The 13362-nt window shown below is 46.4% G+C and overlaps 1 protein-coding gene across 1 annotated transcript in view; it reads left to right on the plus strand.

Annotated features, from left to right (window-relative positions):
• Positions 1 to 13362, plus strand: part of LOC142585949 (uncharacterized) — a 101634-nt gene that overhangs the window by 28254 nt on the left and 60018 nt on the right. The window contains exon 10 of the mRNA XM_075697079.1: positions 5280 to 5423. Within this exon, the coding sequence (XP_075553194.1) occupies positions 5280 to 5423 (144 nt within the window). The remainder of the gene's footprint in view (positions 1 to 5279; positions 5424 to 13362) is intronic.

Consider the following 13362-nt stretch of genomic DNA (forward strand, 5'->3'; position numbering starts at 1 on the left):
CTGAAGCCTGGCGCGTACGCGTAGACGCGTCAACCGTGAGGCTCATGTGCAGATGTCACCTCCGTATATTGACAGATGCACGGACTGCGGAAGTACATCAACAAGGTCGATGAGCGCATGGTTAAACAGAGTGGGACCTAGGACTTCACCTTGCGGCACACCGCGAAAAGTACAACGGTGTGTTGTTTCATTGTCAATTTGTACAAAGAAGGCCCTTCAAGTAATTGTAAAATCATTGGTAGACACGGCCCTCCAATCCAATGTTCCCCAAGGGGTCCAGAATAGCTTCATGCGATACATTGTCGTATGCGCCTTTCACGTCCAAGAACATCGCCGCGGGTAATCTCTTTAGGCTTTTTGTTGCTGTACAGGTAAGACAAGGTCAATCACGTTATCTATCGAAGACCGTCCACGCCGAAGGCCAGTCATAACATCAGAATATATCTCGTTATGCTCCAGGTACCACTCCAGGTGAGCCAGCGCCCCCCCCCCCCCCATCCTCTTCATAACTTTTCCAAAACAGCTGGCAAGTGAGATGGGGCGATAGGAGATCAGGTCCAGGGGAGATTTACCTGATTTCAGCAGACGAATGAGACGGATGGACTTCCACGAGGGAGGAATCAATCCGGGAAATCGCGAGTCATTGCATATGGTTAGAAGGACACGCCGAGCTGTTTGACCGAGGTTTCACATGGCCATGTCAGTGACACCATCAGTTACAGGGGATGAGGAACGCTCTCATGCTGTCGAAGCTGCTCGAGAATAGATTGTTCATCCGGGAATCTCTTGACATCGCCGTGTTTGCTATATTACTCGCGCTGAACGTGGACACCTTACCGGCAACCGTCGCGCAGGAGTCTTTTACTACTTCAATGTCGTAACGAGCTTCGTGGAGAGCAAGGCACTTGAATGGGCGATGCTGTTGTGGCAATGTTCGTAGGTCGCGGACAATCTTCCATATTTGAGAAAGAGGCTTGTGTGGATCAAGTGACTCCCATAAAGATTTCCATCTTAGAGATTGGAGTGCATTGATTCGACGCTGAATCTTTTCTGCAGACGTGTCGCCTCACGCAAGTCGTGGATGGATTTCGTGTGCGTATACCATCGTCCACCACGACGACGGATTGCTCGGAACCGCTACAATTCCGCTTCATATTCACAAAACCTGATAAAGGTGTAAACTTACAGGCAGCGTTCTGAGCAGCAGCTTTGATTATGTCTTCTAGGTTTTCAAAAGAACCTTCATTTTCTTGACACCGCTTCTCTGTGAGTGACCTGTACTTTGACTAGTCGATGCGTGAAGAAATAGTAATGTGCGACTTGGGGGGGGGGGGGGGGGCTTAGGCCTTTGATTTTTATATAGGTGGGAATATGGTCACTTCCATGGGTTTCGTTGTCTGCAAACCACTGTACCTTGTTACTTAGGCTGCGTGACAACAAACGTTAGGTCGAGGCAGCTGCTGTCCCCGTAAGCACGTAGGACTGCCATCGTTTACACAATACAGTTCATGATCTGACGCAAAGGAGGAAACCCGTCTTCCCCCTGTATCCATCTTCTGGCTTCCCCATATTGGATGATGAGCGTTGAAATCGCCGGTAATAATCCATAAACACAAAGTACTGTATAGCGCTACTGGCAGGCAACTAGTCTGAAGCAAGTCGCCCCGGACAGCTTTGGTTGTTCTGCACATAGCATCAATACTTTATCTTATCAGGATTATATCAATTAGAATATCAACAGGGCAATAAATCGCAGGCCTACTTATTTTCCGGCCCTCAATCTATTTGCATTGAAATTTCTTGGTCACCAGATCCTCGGCAAAGTTGTCTTGTGCACGAGTGTACACGAGTCCACCAGTCCTCTCAGTCCTTGTTTCTCGCGCTTTTGTCACCAGCACGAACCAACTAGCCCGACGTCGCACCCTTTTTAGCACTAGCTTAAATCCAGTAATTCTCAAGGTCTTTCAGCAAAATCATTGGTGTCCCACTTAGCTTTGTCCCACATTGAACGTAAGCGGATTTCTTGCGAAAATATTAACTATAACAACTAATGCATTGCTCAGCAAGTTTGAAAGTAATCTCAAAACTGGTGCTAATCCAAGGATTTGTAAAAGTGTACATGCCTTAGAACGGAGCGGCTTCAGTTACGCAATTCTAACATTTGCTATAAACTAAAGATAACATTATTACCAAATCCTGGCTGTTCATTTTGTTGATCAGTTACTATCAGACTCATAGTTACCTCCCCAGTGGCGTCTAAAAAATACCGCTCTTTACATGCGAAACAAGTGGTACATGCGGAAGATGGTACAGTTAGGTGGTGATGACATCAGTTAAGATTCTTATAGGCTATTAAGTTTTTATCGTGTGATATTTTTGCTTTTTATAGTAAGTGCATGTATCACTAAACGATGAGGTAAGACAAGATACACGGACGACAAAAAGCTTTCGCTCGGCAATGAAAATCAAAACAGCTAAGTTTTTTCGCCAGCTTTCTGTCATGTAATGAAGGGGTAGGCGAAAAGCAGTTTTCGAGACCAAATTTAGTATGACTGGAAAAATACCGAACGAAAATCGAATCGAATATCTAATACTTCTTAAAGTGCTGTCCTATAATGAACAGTTGTTTTTTACATTAATACAAACGATCTTAGCACCATAGTGTACTGCTGTGATTACAGTGCACATTATGAAGCGTTGTTTATTAAAAACATCATCATCATCAGCTTGGTTACGCCCACTGCAGGGCAAAGGCATCTCCCATACTTCTCTATCAACCCCGGTCATGTACTAATTGTGGCCATGTCATCCCTGCAAACTTAATCTCATCCGCCCACCTAACTTTCTGCCGCCCCCTGCTACGCTTCCCTTCCCTTGGAATCCAGTCCGTAACCCTTAATGACCATCGGTTATCTTCCCTCCTCATTACTTGTCCTGCCCATGTCCATTTCTTTTTCTTAACTAAGATATACAACTAAGATATACAGGTGCCATTTAAACACTCATGTAAATAACTGTCTTTGTCTTCCTTTTGTATTTACCACTCCCCCTCTGTAATGCCCTTGGCCCTGAGGGGTATAATAAATGAAATGAAAATGAAAAATGAAAAATTAACTCGCGTTTGTTCCCTCACCCAGTCTCCTCTTTTCTCATCCCTTAACGTTACGCCCATCATTCTTCTTTCCATAGCTCGTTGCGTCGTCCTCAATTTAAGTAGAACCCTTTTCGTAAGCCTCCAGGTTTCTGCCCCGTAGGTGAGTACTGGTAAGACGCAGCTATTATACACTTTTCTCTTGAGGGATAATGGCAACCTGCTGTTCATGATCTGAGAATACCTGCCAAACGCACCCCAGCCCATTCTTATTCTTCTGATTATTTCCGTCTCATGATCCGGATCCGCCGTCACTACCTGCCCTAAGTAGATGTATTCCCTTACCACTTCCAATGCCTCGCTACCTATCGTAAACTGCTGTTCTCTTCCCAGACTGTTAAACATTACTTTAGTTTTCTGCAGATTCATTTTTAGACCCACTCTTCTGCTTTGCCTCTCCAGGTCAGTGAGCATGCATTGCAATTGGTCCCCTGAGTTACTAAGCAAGGCAATATCATCAGCGAATCGCAAGTTACTGAAGTATTCCCGTTAACTTTTATCCCCAATTCTTCCCAATCCAGGTCTCTGAATACCTCCTGTAAACACGCTGTGAATAGCATTGGAGAGATCGTATCTCCCTGCCTGACGCCTTTCTTTATTGGGATTTTGTTGCTTTCATTATGGAGGACTACGGTGGCTGTGGAGCCGCTATACATATCTTTCAGTATTTTTACATACGGCTCGTCTACACCCTGATTCCGTAATGCCGCCATCACTGCTGAGGTTTCGACAGAATCAAACGCTTTCTCGTAATCGATTAAAGCTATATATAAGGGTCGGTTATATTCCGCACATTTCTCTATCACCTGATTGATTGTGTGAATATGGTCTATTGTTGAGTAGCCTTTACGGAATCCTGCCTGGTCCTTTGGTTGACAGAAGTCTAAGGTGTTTCTGATTCTATTTGAGATTACCTTAGTAAATACTTTGTAGGCAACTGACAGTAAGCTGATCGGTCTATAATTTTTTAAGTCTTTGGCGTCCCCTTTCTTATGGATTAGGATTATGTTAGCGTTCTTCCAAGATTCCGGTACGCTCGAGGTCATGAGGCATCGCGTATACAGGGTGGCCAGTTTCTCTAGAACAATCTGCCCACCATCCTTCAACAAATCTTCTGTTACCTTATCCTCCCCAGCTGCCCTCCCCCTTTGCATAGCTCCCAAGGCTTTCTTCACTTCTTCCGGCGTTACCTGTGGGATTTGGAATTCCTCTAGACTATTCTCTCTTCCATTATTGTTGTGGGTGCCACTGGTACTGTATAAATATCTGTAGAACTCCTCAGCCAATTGAACTATATCTCATCCATATTAGTAATCATATTGCCGGCTTTGTCTCTTAACGCGTACATCTGATTCCTGCCAATTCCTAGTTTCTTCTTCACTGCTTTTAGGCTTCCTCCGTTCCTGAGAGCATGTTCAATTCTATCCATATTATAGTTCCTGATGTCAGCTGTCTTACGCTTGTTGATTAACTACGAAAGTTCTGCCAGTTCTATTCTAGCTGTAGGGTTAGAGGCTTTCATACATTGACGTTTCTTGATCAGATCTTTCGTCTCCTGTGATAGCTTATGTCCATGAAACACTAATTAAACACTAATGGGTTATTAGGAGAAAACAATCAGTTTATTCGCATATTCACGACTCACTGGTGAGTGCGAATGATAACGGTTTGGCTGGAAAAGTCTGGCTTCCTGAGTGACGTAGCGTGCTCCACTACAATATTTTTCGTGTTTCATGTCTGCTATGGCAGCCGGAATAGTTCGCTATTCGATTCGCATAGAATAGGGCGATATTCTATTGGTGATTCAAAAGTTTCGAATATTCACCCATCCCTGCATATATGTCTCACCTTTCTTGTGTCGGGCTCTACGCAGTGACGAAATCACTTTTACAGTCCGCGAGAGCATCCTAAAGATGCTTTATATGAAGAAACACAGACATTTGCGCAAATTATTGACAGCCAGAAACCGCTGTTTTTATAACAACCATGGCTAGTACTTTTGACAAAATCTGTTCGATGATGCTGAGGGTGATTCGCCTAAGACGTAACGTCTTTCACTACGCCTGCAGCGCGTTCTTGTTTACGCCACTGATTGTGCGTGTGGTCTGTTTTCTTTTCCTCCACGCAGACGTGGACGAGTGCCGGGAAAACACGCACAATTGCAGATTCTCCACGCAGAGTTGTGTCAACACCAATGGCGGCTTCATCTGCCGAGACAGGAATCCCTGTCCTGCAGGATACCGCATGAACAGGAATACCCGCTCTTGCATTGGTGAGTGCTATCTGGCAAAATACGGTACCTCTCACTGCTATTGTAACTTAATTCGCCGGACAAGAAAAAAATATCAGTGTTTATGCTTTGGCAGGTTCAGTATAGAACCGCATGTCGTCGTGAATGTCTTTTTGTACACCGCCTGAGCGTTCTTGAGCTTTCTTCATTAAAGAAATCCGGATTAACTAGGCCATAACTGCGCCTTTGACAACCTTGTTATGAACAGTGTTGTTTTAACGCGGCAGCGTTAAGGACCCCGTCTGGCAGAAAATACGGTGTCGGCGTAGGCATCCAGTGTCGGTTGTCGTCTCGCAAAAGTATGTTTGAACCACCCAAGCCCAGGCCTTCCATTTGGCGCAAGAAAGTTACTGAACTAATTGTATTTCTCAAGCTAAAATACGTAGAAAAATCGTAAAGTATGACTTAAACACAACCTACAGACATGATAGCCCTCTAATTATAACTTGAATATACGAGAAAACATGCGGTTGCGCGAAAAATCAAACACCTTTTCCTGCGCTTCCACCATTCATAGACCGGCGACAGCGTCCGCCATTTGCGCGCGCCGGAGCTTGCATATATTGGAGTCCATGGAGCGGCGCACCCGCTTGCTTGAAACACTCATATGGTGCTCGCCTCCGCGGCGTCGCGGCCAACGCAAGAGGCCGCGTTTCTGCCAGGAAGTTTCTACCGCCTTCTTACACAGCGTTCGCCGCCAGCGTTTCCCGGCAAACATTACGGTTACATACGTTGCAGTTGCCGGGAAGCGTGACAAGCAGTCAGGGATCTTTGAATGCTATCGCGTTCCACTCTTAAACGCGAAGTTTAAGCATCCTCCAAATTTTATTGCTAATTTTAGTTTGCAAATAATTACGCAGATAGGACATACATACTTGAATATATGCATAAGAATAGTGAATTTACGCCATGGGCCTAAACCAACATGCCCACATCGCTATTCTTATTCAGCGAATATTTAGTACACAGGGCCCTTCCGTTATGTGTAACCCTTCTTCCGCACTTCAGTGCTTCGCGGTGCAGAAATTTTACACCGCGGGCCTAGACCAACTCGGCCACATCGCTATTCTTGTTCAGCGCATTTCTAGCACACAGGGCCCTTCCGTTAGGTGTATCCCTTCTTCTGCATGTCAGTGCTTCGCACTGCAGAAATTTACGCCATGGGCCTAAACCAACTCGCCCACATCGCTATTCTTGTTCAGCGCATTTCTAGTACACAGAGCCCTTCCGTTATGTGTAACCCTTCTTCCGCATCATTTGTCGATGACAAGATAAATTCGTACCCTGACAGCAAAATCGTTGTTTTTGTTCGTCGTGAACTCACCTATGTTTTGCAACCAATTGCGTCCCACTACGACAATCAATATATATGCATCACAGTTAAAAAGAACAAACTCTTGTTTACTCTCATAGGCGTGTATATATCGCCTTCCAGCAATTTCGATACCGAAAGATTTGCGGATATCGTGAGAGTTTGTCCCGCCCCATGGGTCATAGGAGATTTCAATGGACACCATCCAGCATGGGGAAGTACAAGGACAAATGCAAGAGGACGAAGATTAGCAAGCATCGCCTACAACTATGGCCTTACTCTCCTAAACGATGGTAGGCCAACCTTTCTTCGAGGCGTGACATGCGGCAGCTGCCTCGACCTTGCTTTCGTCTCCAACTCTCTCGCCAGATGTGTGAAGTGGTTTCCAGACATTGAGACACAGGGGAGTGATCACATTCCCACCTATCTGAACATCAGAGGCTTGTCGTCTAGATCAGGCCCATGGAATACGACTAGGACTATTCAATGGGCTAACTTCAAATCTGAGATGGAAGATGCCTGCCGCGAGGGCCTACCCTCTGGGTTAGAGCAAACGATTAAAATTACGATGCAAAACGCCACTCGCATGATGACGATCTCTTCCACGCGAAATGACTTCGACATAGAATTAGAGCGACTTCGAGTACTTCGTCGCCGGGCGGAACGTCGATATCGGTGTACAGAATCAATCCATGTCCTTAGGGCAGCCAGGAGGATGCAAAAGAAGACTCAGCGTCGTATGGATAGATTAGCGTCAGAACGTTGGGCAACGTTTTGCCAGACACTCGACCCTCGCAAGCCACTGTCTCGCATTTGGAAAACGGTGCAAGGTCTGCGTTGCCTTCCGGAACGGCGTTTTCCATTCAAGGCGCTAGCGCTTTTTCAAGGGCGACAAGACATCGATGTCGCAGATAACTTTTGTGCGCGGATCGCAGACCAAGCGACTCGTCCAGATCCTCCAGCCCGAGCTGATGTCCCCATTCCCGTGATTACCGCATGGCTCTTCCTTTTACAATGGAGGAGCTTGAAGCGGCACTAGCTCTCTGCACGCGCTCATCATCTCCGGGTCCAGATGGTATATCATACAGGGCCTTGTGCTATCTCGGAGAATCCGCACGGATGGAATTGTTGAACCTTTACAACTCTTCATGACAGGAGGGAAATGTTCCTGACGAATGGTAAGTAAGCCGCCTGGTGCAACTCTTAAAGCAGGGCAAATCCCCACTAGAGCTCACCTCATACCGCCCAATAGTGCTGGCCAGCTGTGTAGGAAAGATAATGGAACGGATGATCCTTGGCCGCCTGGAATGGTGCCTTGAATACTACAAGATTTATCCGATTTCCATGGCTGGTTTCCGACGTGACCGCTCTTCCATCGACATTGTAGTGGATCTTGTTTCATATGTCCAGCTCGAAAGGTCCCGTAAGCGTTTATCTGCAGCTTTATTCTTAGATGTGAAAGGGGCATACGATAACGTATTACATGAGGCCATTCTCGACGCCCTTGCGACGGTTGGTCTAGGTGGTCAAGTCTTTTTGTGGATTGCAAGTTACCTATCTGCAAGTTCATTCTATGTGTTAACTGACGATGGCCCAACTACGCGACGATACCAGCAGGGGCGTTCCTCAAGGCGGTGCTCTCAGCCCGACGCTGTTCAACCTCGCTCATATTGGACTTGCTGAATACTTGCCAACTACCATCAAAATTTCGATATACGCTGACGGCATCTGTGTCTAGACTTCGGCAGTCACACGTCCTCAGATACGTGCGCGGCTTCAAAGAGTGGCCACTTTGACAGCGAACTGCTTGTGTAAACAGGGTCTCAGCGTATCACCAGAAAAATGCGCACTAGCGGCATTTACTCGCAAACCGATGACGCCTTATGCCATCTCAATCAATGGGCGGACCATTTCCTATATCCGAACTCATAGATTTCTTGGCGTAATTATTGACCGAGACCTCTGTTGGAGCTCGCACGTGGCCTACATGAAACGGCGCCTGACAGCAACTTCCCAGATGTTTAAATACTTGACAGGGAGGACGTGGGGGATGTCAGTAGACGCAATGCTTAAACTCTACAGAGCTCGCTTTCTCGGTTCTTTAAGATATAGTCTACCTGTACTGAACAACACCTGCAAGACAAATACTGGTGTTCTGCAGGCAGCAGAAGCTCAAGCACTCAGAGTCTGCCTTGGTTTGCCCAGATGCACGTCAACAGAGGCAACTATTGCGATTGCTCGGGACCATCCAATGCTAACTCACATTACAGTGGAGGCCCTGAGAACGCACATAAGAAATTTTGCACGTGCCCCCTATCACCACCTTGCTACACTACCTTCAGACAGGCACCAATCATCATTCTCTAAAACTATCGTCAAGTACAACGACAAACTTCCCTCGGGCTTCACCTCTGCATCTAAAACATCGATACCCCCTTGGGGTCTTATCAGCCCAACAGTCCATCGCAGTGTACCATGAATCGGGAAAAAGTCTGAACTGTCGTCGCCTGTGCTGAGAAAACTGTCCCTGCTTCTTCTGCACGAGAGGTACGCGGACAGTCAACACACGTATACTGATGGTTCCACAAACATCCAGTGTTCGTCAGGTGCTGTGGTTGTCCCAGAAAGAGCTATTACCATCAGCTTTAGGACTGAACACCCAACAACATCGGCATCTGCTGAACTAGCTGCTCTTCGCGCTGCACTTTGTTTCGTCTATCGGGAGCCACCTCGACAATGGTCAATCTTCAGCGACTCAAAGGCAGCCCTACAATCTGTGCTATCAGCTCTGCGTCGCGGGCCATTCGAACAGCTCGTATTCGATATTAGATGCCTACTCCATACATCACAGGAGAAAGGGCACCACGTGACGTTTCAATGGCTGCCAAGTCACTGCGGCGTCATAGGAAACGAAGGCGTCGATAATGCCGCTCGGGCAGCTCTTGAAGGAGCACAAGAAGAGGCCATACCACTTTCACGGTCCGACGCAGCTAGCAGACTTCGAGTGCTTGCACAGGAGATCACGCTCTCTCTCTCTCTATCATCATCATCATCATCATCATCATCATCATCATCATCATCATCATCATCATCATCATCATCATCATCAGCCTAGTTACGCCCACTGCAGGGCAAAGGCCTCTCCCATACTTCTCCAACTACCCCGGTCATGTACTAATTGTGGCCATGTTTTCCCTCCAAACGTCTTAATGTCATCCGCCCACCTAACTTTCTGCCGCCCCCTGCTACGCATCCCTTCCCTTGGAATCCAGTCCGTAACCCTTAGTGACCATCGGTTATCTTCCCTCCTCATTACATGTCCGGCCCATGCCCATTTCTTTTTCTTGATTTCAACTAAGATGTCGTTTACCCGCGTTTGTTGCCTCACCCAATCTGCTCTTTTCTTATGGTGCACACCAAACAGCCAGACCAACCGGAGCAACCGTCAATACCACCTGCCCTCTTTGATGCATCTCTATATGGTAACTGGACTCCGCCGAGGAGAGGCGACTCTGCTTTATCGCTTATGGCTAGGGATGGCTTTCACGAAACCTTGCTTATTTCACATTGGAATGGCCGACAACGCTCTCTGCAATGCCTGTCTTTGCGAGGAGACGCTGGAACACATTCTGTGCGACTGTCCTGACTATAATGTTCAGCGACAGTCCCTGGCATCCGTTCTAGCGTACCTTGACACTAGACCATTGTCCCTTGACACGATTTTCACATGCCGCCGACAGAAGACATCGCAGCTGAAGGCGACGAAGGGACTACTTCGGTTTTTGAAAAAGATGGGATTGGAAAGGCGGCTGTGACAATGATATCTCGTACCACGCCAGTGTGATGGACTCTTACGGACGATGTGTGTGGGCTATGCTATGTGCTCTCCCAATCTCTCCCTTCCCCATCTTTCATCCCCCCATCCCGCTCCCATGTGTAGGGTAGCAAACCGGTTAAGCTAAACTGGTTAACCTCCCTGCCTTTCCTTCTCCACTTTTTCCTTCCTTCCTTCCTCCTTCCGCACATCAATGCTTCGCAATGCAGAAATTTACGCAATGGGCCTAAACCAATTCGCCCAGATCGATATTCTTATTTAGTGCATATTTAGTACACAGGGCCCTTCCGTTATGTGTAACCCTTCTTCCGCACTTCAGTGCTTCGCGCTGCAGAAATTTTACACCATGGGCCTAAACCAACTTGCCCACATCGCTATTCTTATTCAGCGCATTTCTAGTACACGGGGTCCTTCCGTTATGTGTAACCATTCTTCCGCACATCAATGCTTCGCACTGCAGAAATTTATGCCATGGGCCTAAACCAATGCGCCCACATCGCTATTCTTATTCAGTGCATATTTAGTACACAGGACCCTTCCGTTATGTGTAACCCTTCTTCCGCACTTCAGTGCTTCGCGCTGCAGAAAATTTACACCACGGGCCTAAACCAACTCGCCCACATCGCTATTCTTATTCAGCGCATTTCTAGTACACGTGCCCTTCCGTTATCTGTAGCCCTTCTTCCGCACATCAGTGCTTCGCACTGGAGAAATTTTGCGCCATGGTCCTAAAACAATTCTCCCACATCGCTATTCTTATTCAGTGAATTTCTAATGCACAGGTCCGTCACGTGTAACTCTTCTTCCAGCGCTCGGGCTGTCCTCTTGCAATCCTTCTTCCTTCGTGTCTTTTTATAGTTATTTTTTGTGCACTTCAGTGCTTCACGCTGCACAAATTTTACAGCATTGAATATACGCGAAGCGAAGCTTTCGTGAAGCAGTTAAATTCTATAACACTTCATATTCTGCAAAGCGTTTCGCAGCATAGGGACTTCGTCCCAGCTCGGCTAATCAGCAAGACGCGGGAACCCCTACCACGGGACCCACGTGATCAGCGTGACCGTGGATTACATTGTCTCCGTCACCGTCCCACCACGCCATCTCCGGAATTCAACATCGTTAACTATTGGATTATCTCCCGAACCTTATTCTGCAAGAAACCGACCGGTCATGCACGCTAAATACCTAAAAGAAAGTTGTAGAAATTGTCGTTTTAATAAGAGAACTGCATGCTTGAAGGCGTAAATTCATGGCACTGAAGATGTTTAGAATAATTTGTTGTTTAACTATGGAACATGCCAATTCTAGATTGTCACAAACTCATTCTGGAAGCTTAGCTAAGAATTGTCACACAACGAGTGGCACATACCGAGTGGGTAAATCACAGAAAATAGAGGAAATGAAGAATGCTGCTGAATGCATTGCGCTATTCCATTAAGATCTCGGTGTGCTTTAGAGATGCGCCTGCGTACTGTGTTCAGGTTCTTTGTAGGCACTCGCACTGATGTGTCCGTCCACCAAAGGCTTACGCGCGCATGTTAGCTGGTAAATATTTTTCAAAGCGCAAACATTGAACACGGCACAAAAGGAAAGTCATTCACAGGACAGGCGCCCGTCCTATGAATGACCTTCCTTTTGTGCCGTGTTTCTTGTTTGCGCTTTGAAAAATATTTGTCAATTATGCACCAACTAAGCCCACAGAATGTTCTTCTATGTTAGCTGGTACTTGCATTCGGAACATATATAAGCTTTGCATATATATTCGCTAATCTATCCGGAAGAAAACCATCGACCCATGCCAAACTGCGGGGAGATTGACAAAGTAAGCTCGGCTTTACAGCTGTGAGTGACGTGGCATACCTGATAAGGCTGTTTGAATTGACGTGCCAAGGCGGTCAGCCTTCCGAGTCAGATAGATCAATGTGTGTCGGCAACTAGAACTGGCGAAATAACATACCAGGGATAAACAATAAAACCTGGCGATATTAGAGAACGTACGGTAACCTGTATGCCCTTCACGCGTTGGGAGGAAGTGAGGAAGCGTGCATGAAACAAGAGGATGGTCAGAAACATATCGGTGGTGCTCAAGCTGTCGCCGATTGCCCGCTGGTCATCCAAACTGGCACAGGTGTCCCTCGGATTTCCTTAGTGGTTTTGGGAAAGAAACCCACATCATGCAAATCCCGTCGAATCCTGTGGGCACAACAAAACCCTGAAAAATAGGGAGAGACGTCAACCTCTCTCTCACCTGTCACACTCTCTAACCTTAAACTCTTACAAACGCACTTCGGCACCTAATCGACTTGCATTGTATAATGAGTTTAAGGCCACGTGCTCGGCTCGTATGTCGTGTATAAGAATGCAGGCAAGCTTTCAAGTTTTGTTGTCGTAATACGAGTTATATGAAACGTTCTCCTTCTCTCTCTTTCTCCCTCTGTCGTTGCATTTCTGCTTTTTCAGTGTTCAGCAGAAGAAATTGTTCGACTTTTTCTTGGCAAAAATTTTCTCAGTAAGTCTACTGGAAGGTACGTCAACTACGCCATAAACGTCTGAAAGGAAATAGGTGACTAAAAAAATATTCTGCATTAAGGACATCGATGTCGTGGTAACGTGGCTCCTTAACGCAAAGTGTTGTCTCTTTTGTTGTTGTTCGGCCTGCGTGCGCCTGCGTTTGTGAATGTAAATGCTTGCATATCAGTTAAATTACAAGAACCATACCACACCGAATCTTAAGTGGAAGTTATCAAGGTGTAACACAGAGTGTTTATTAATTG

Source organism: Dermacentor variabilis, chromosome 6 (assembly GCF_050947875.1).
Source record: "Dermacentor variabilis isolate Ectoservices chromosome 6, ASM5094787v1, whole genome shotgun sequence".
NCBI classification, from domain to species: domain Eukaryota; kingdom Metazoa; phylum Arthropoda; class Arachnida; order Ixodida; family Ixodidae; genus Dermacentor; species Dermacentor variabilis.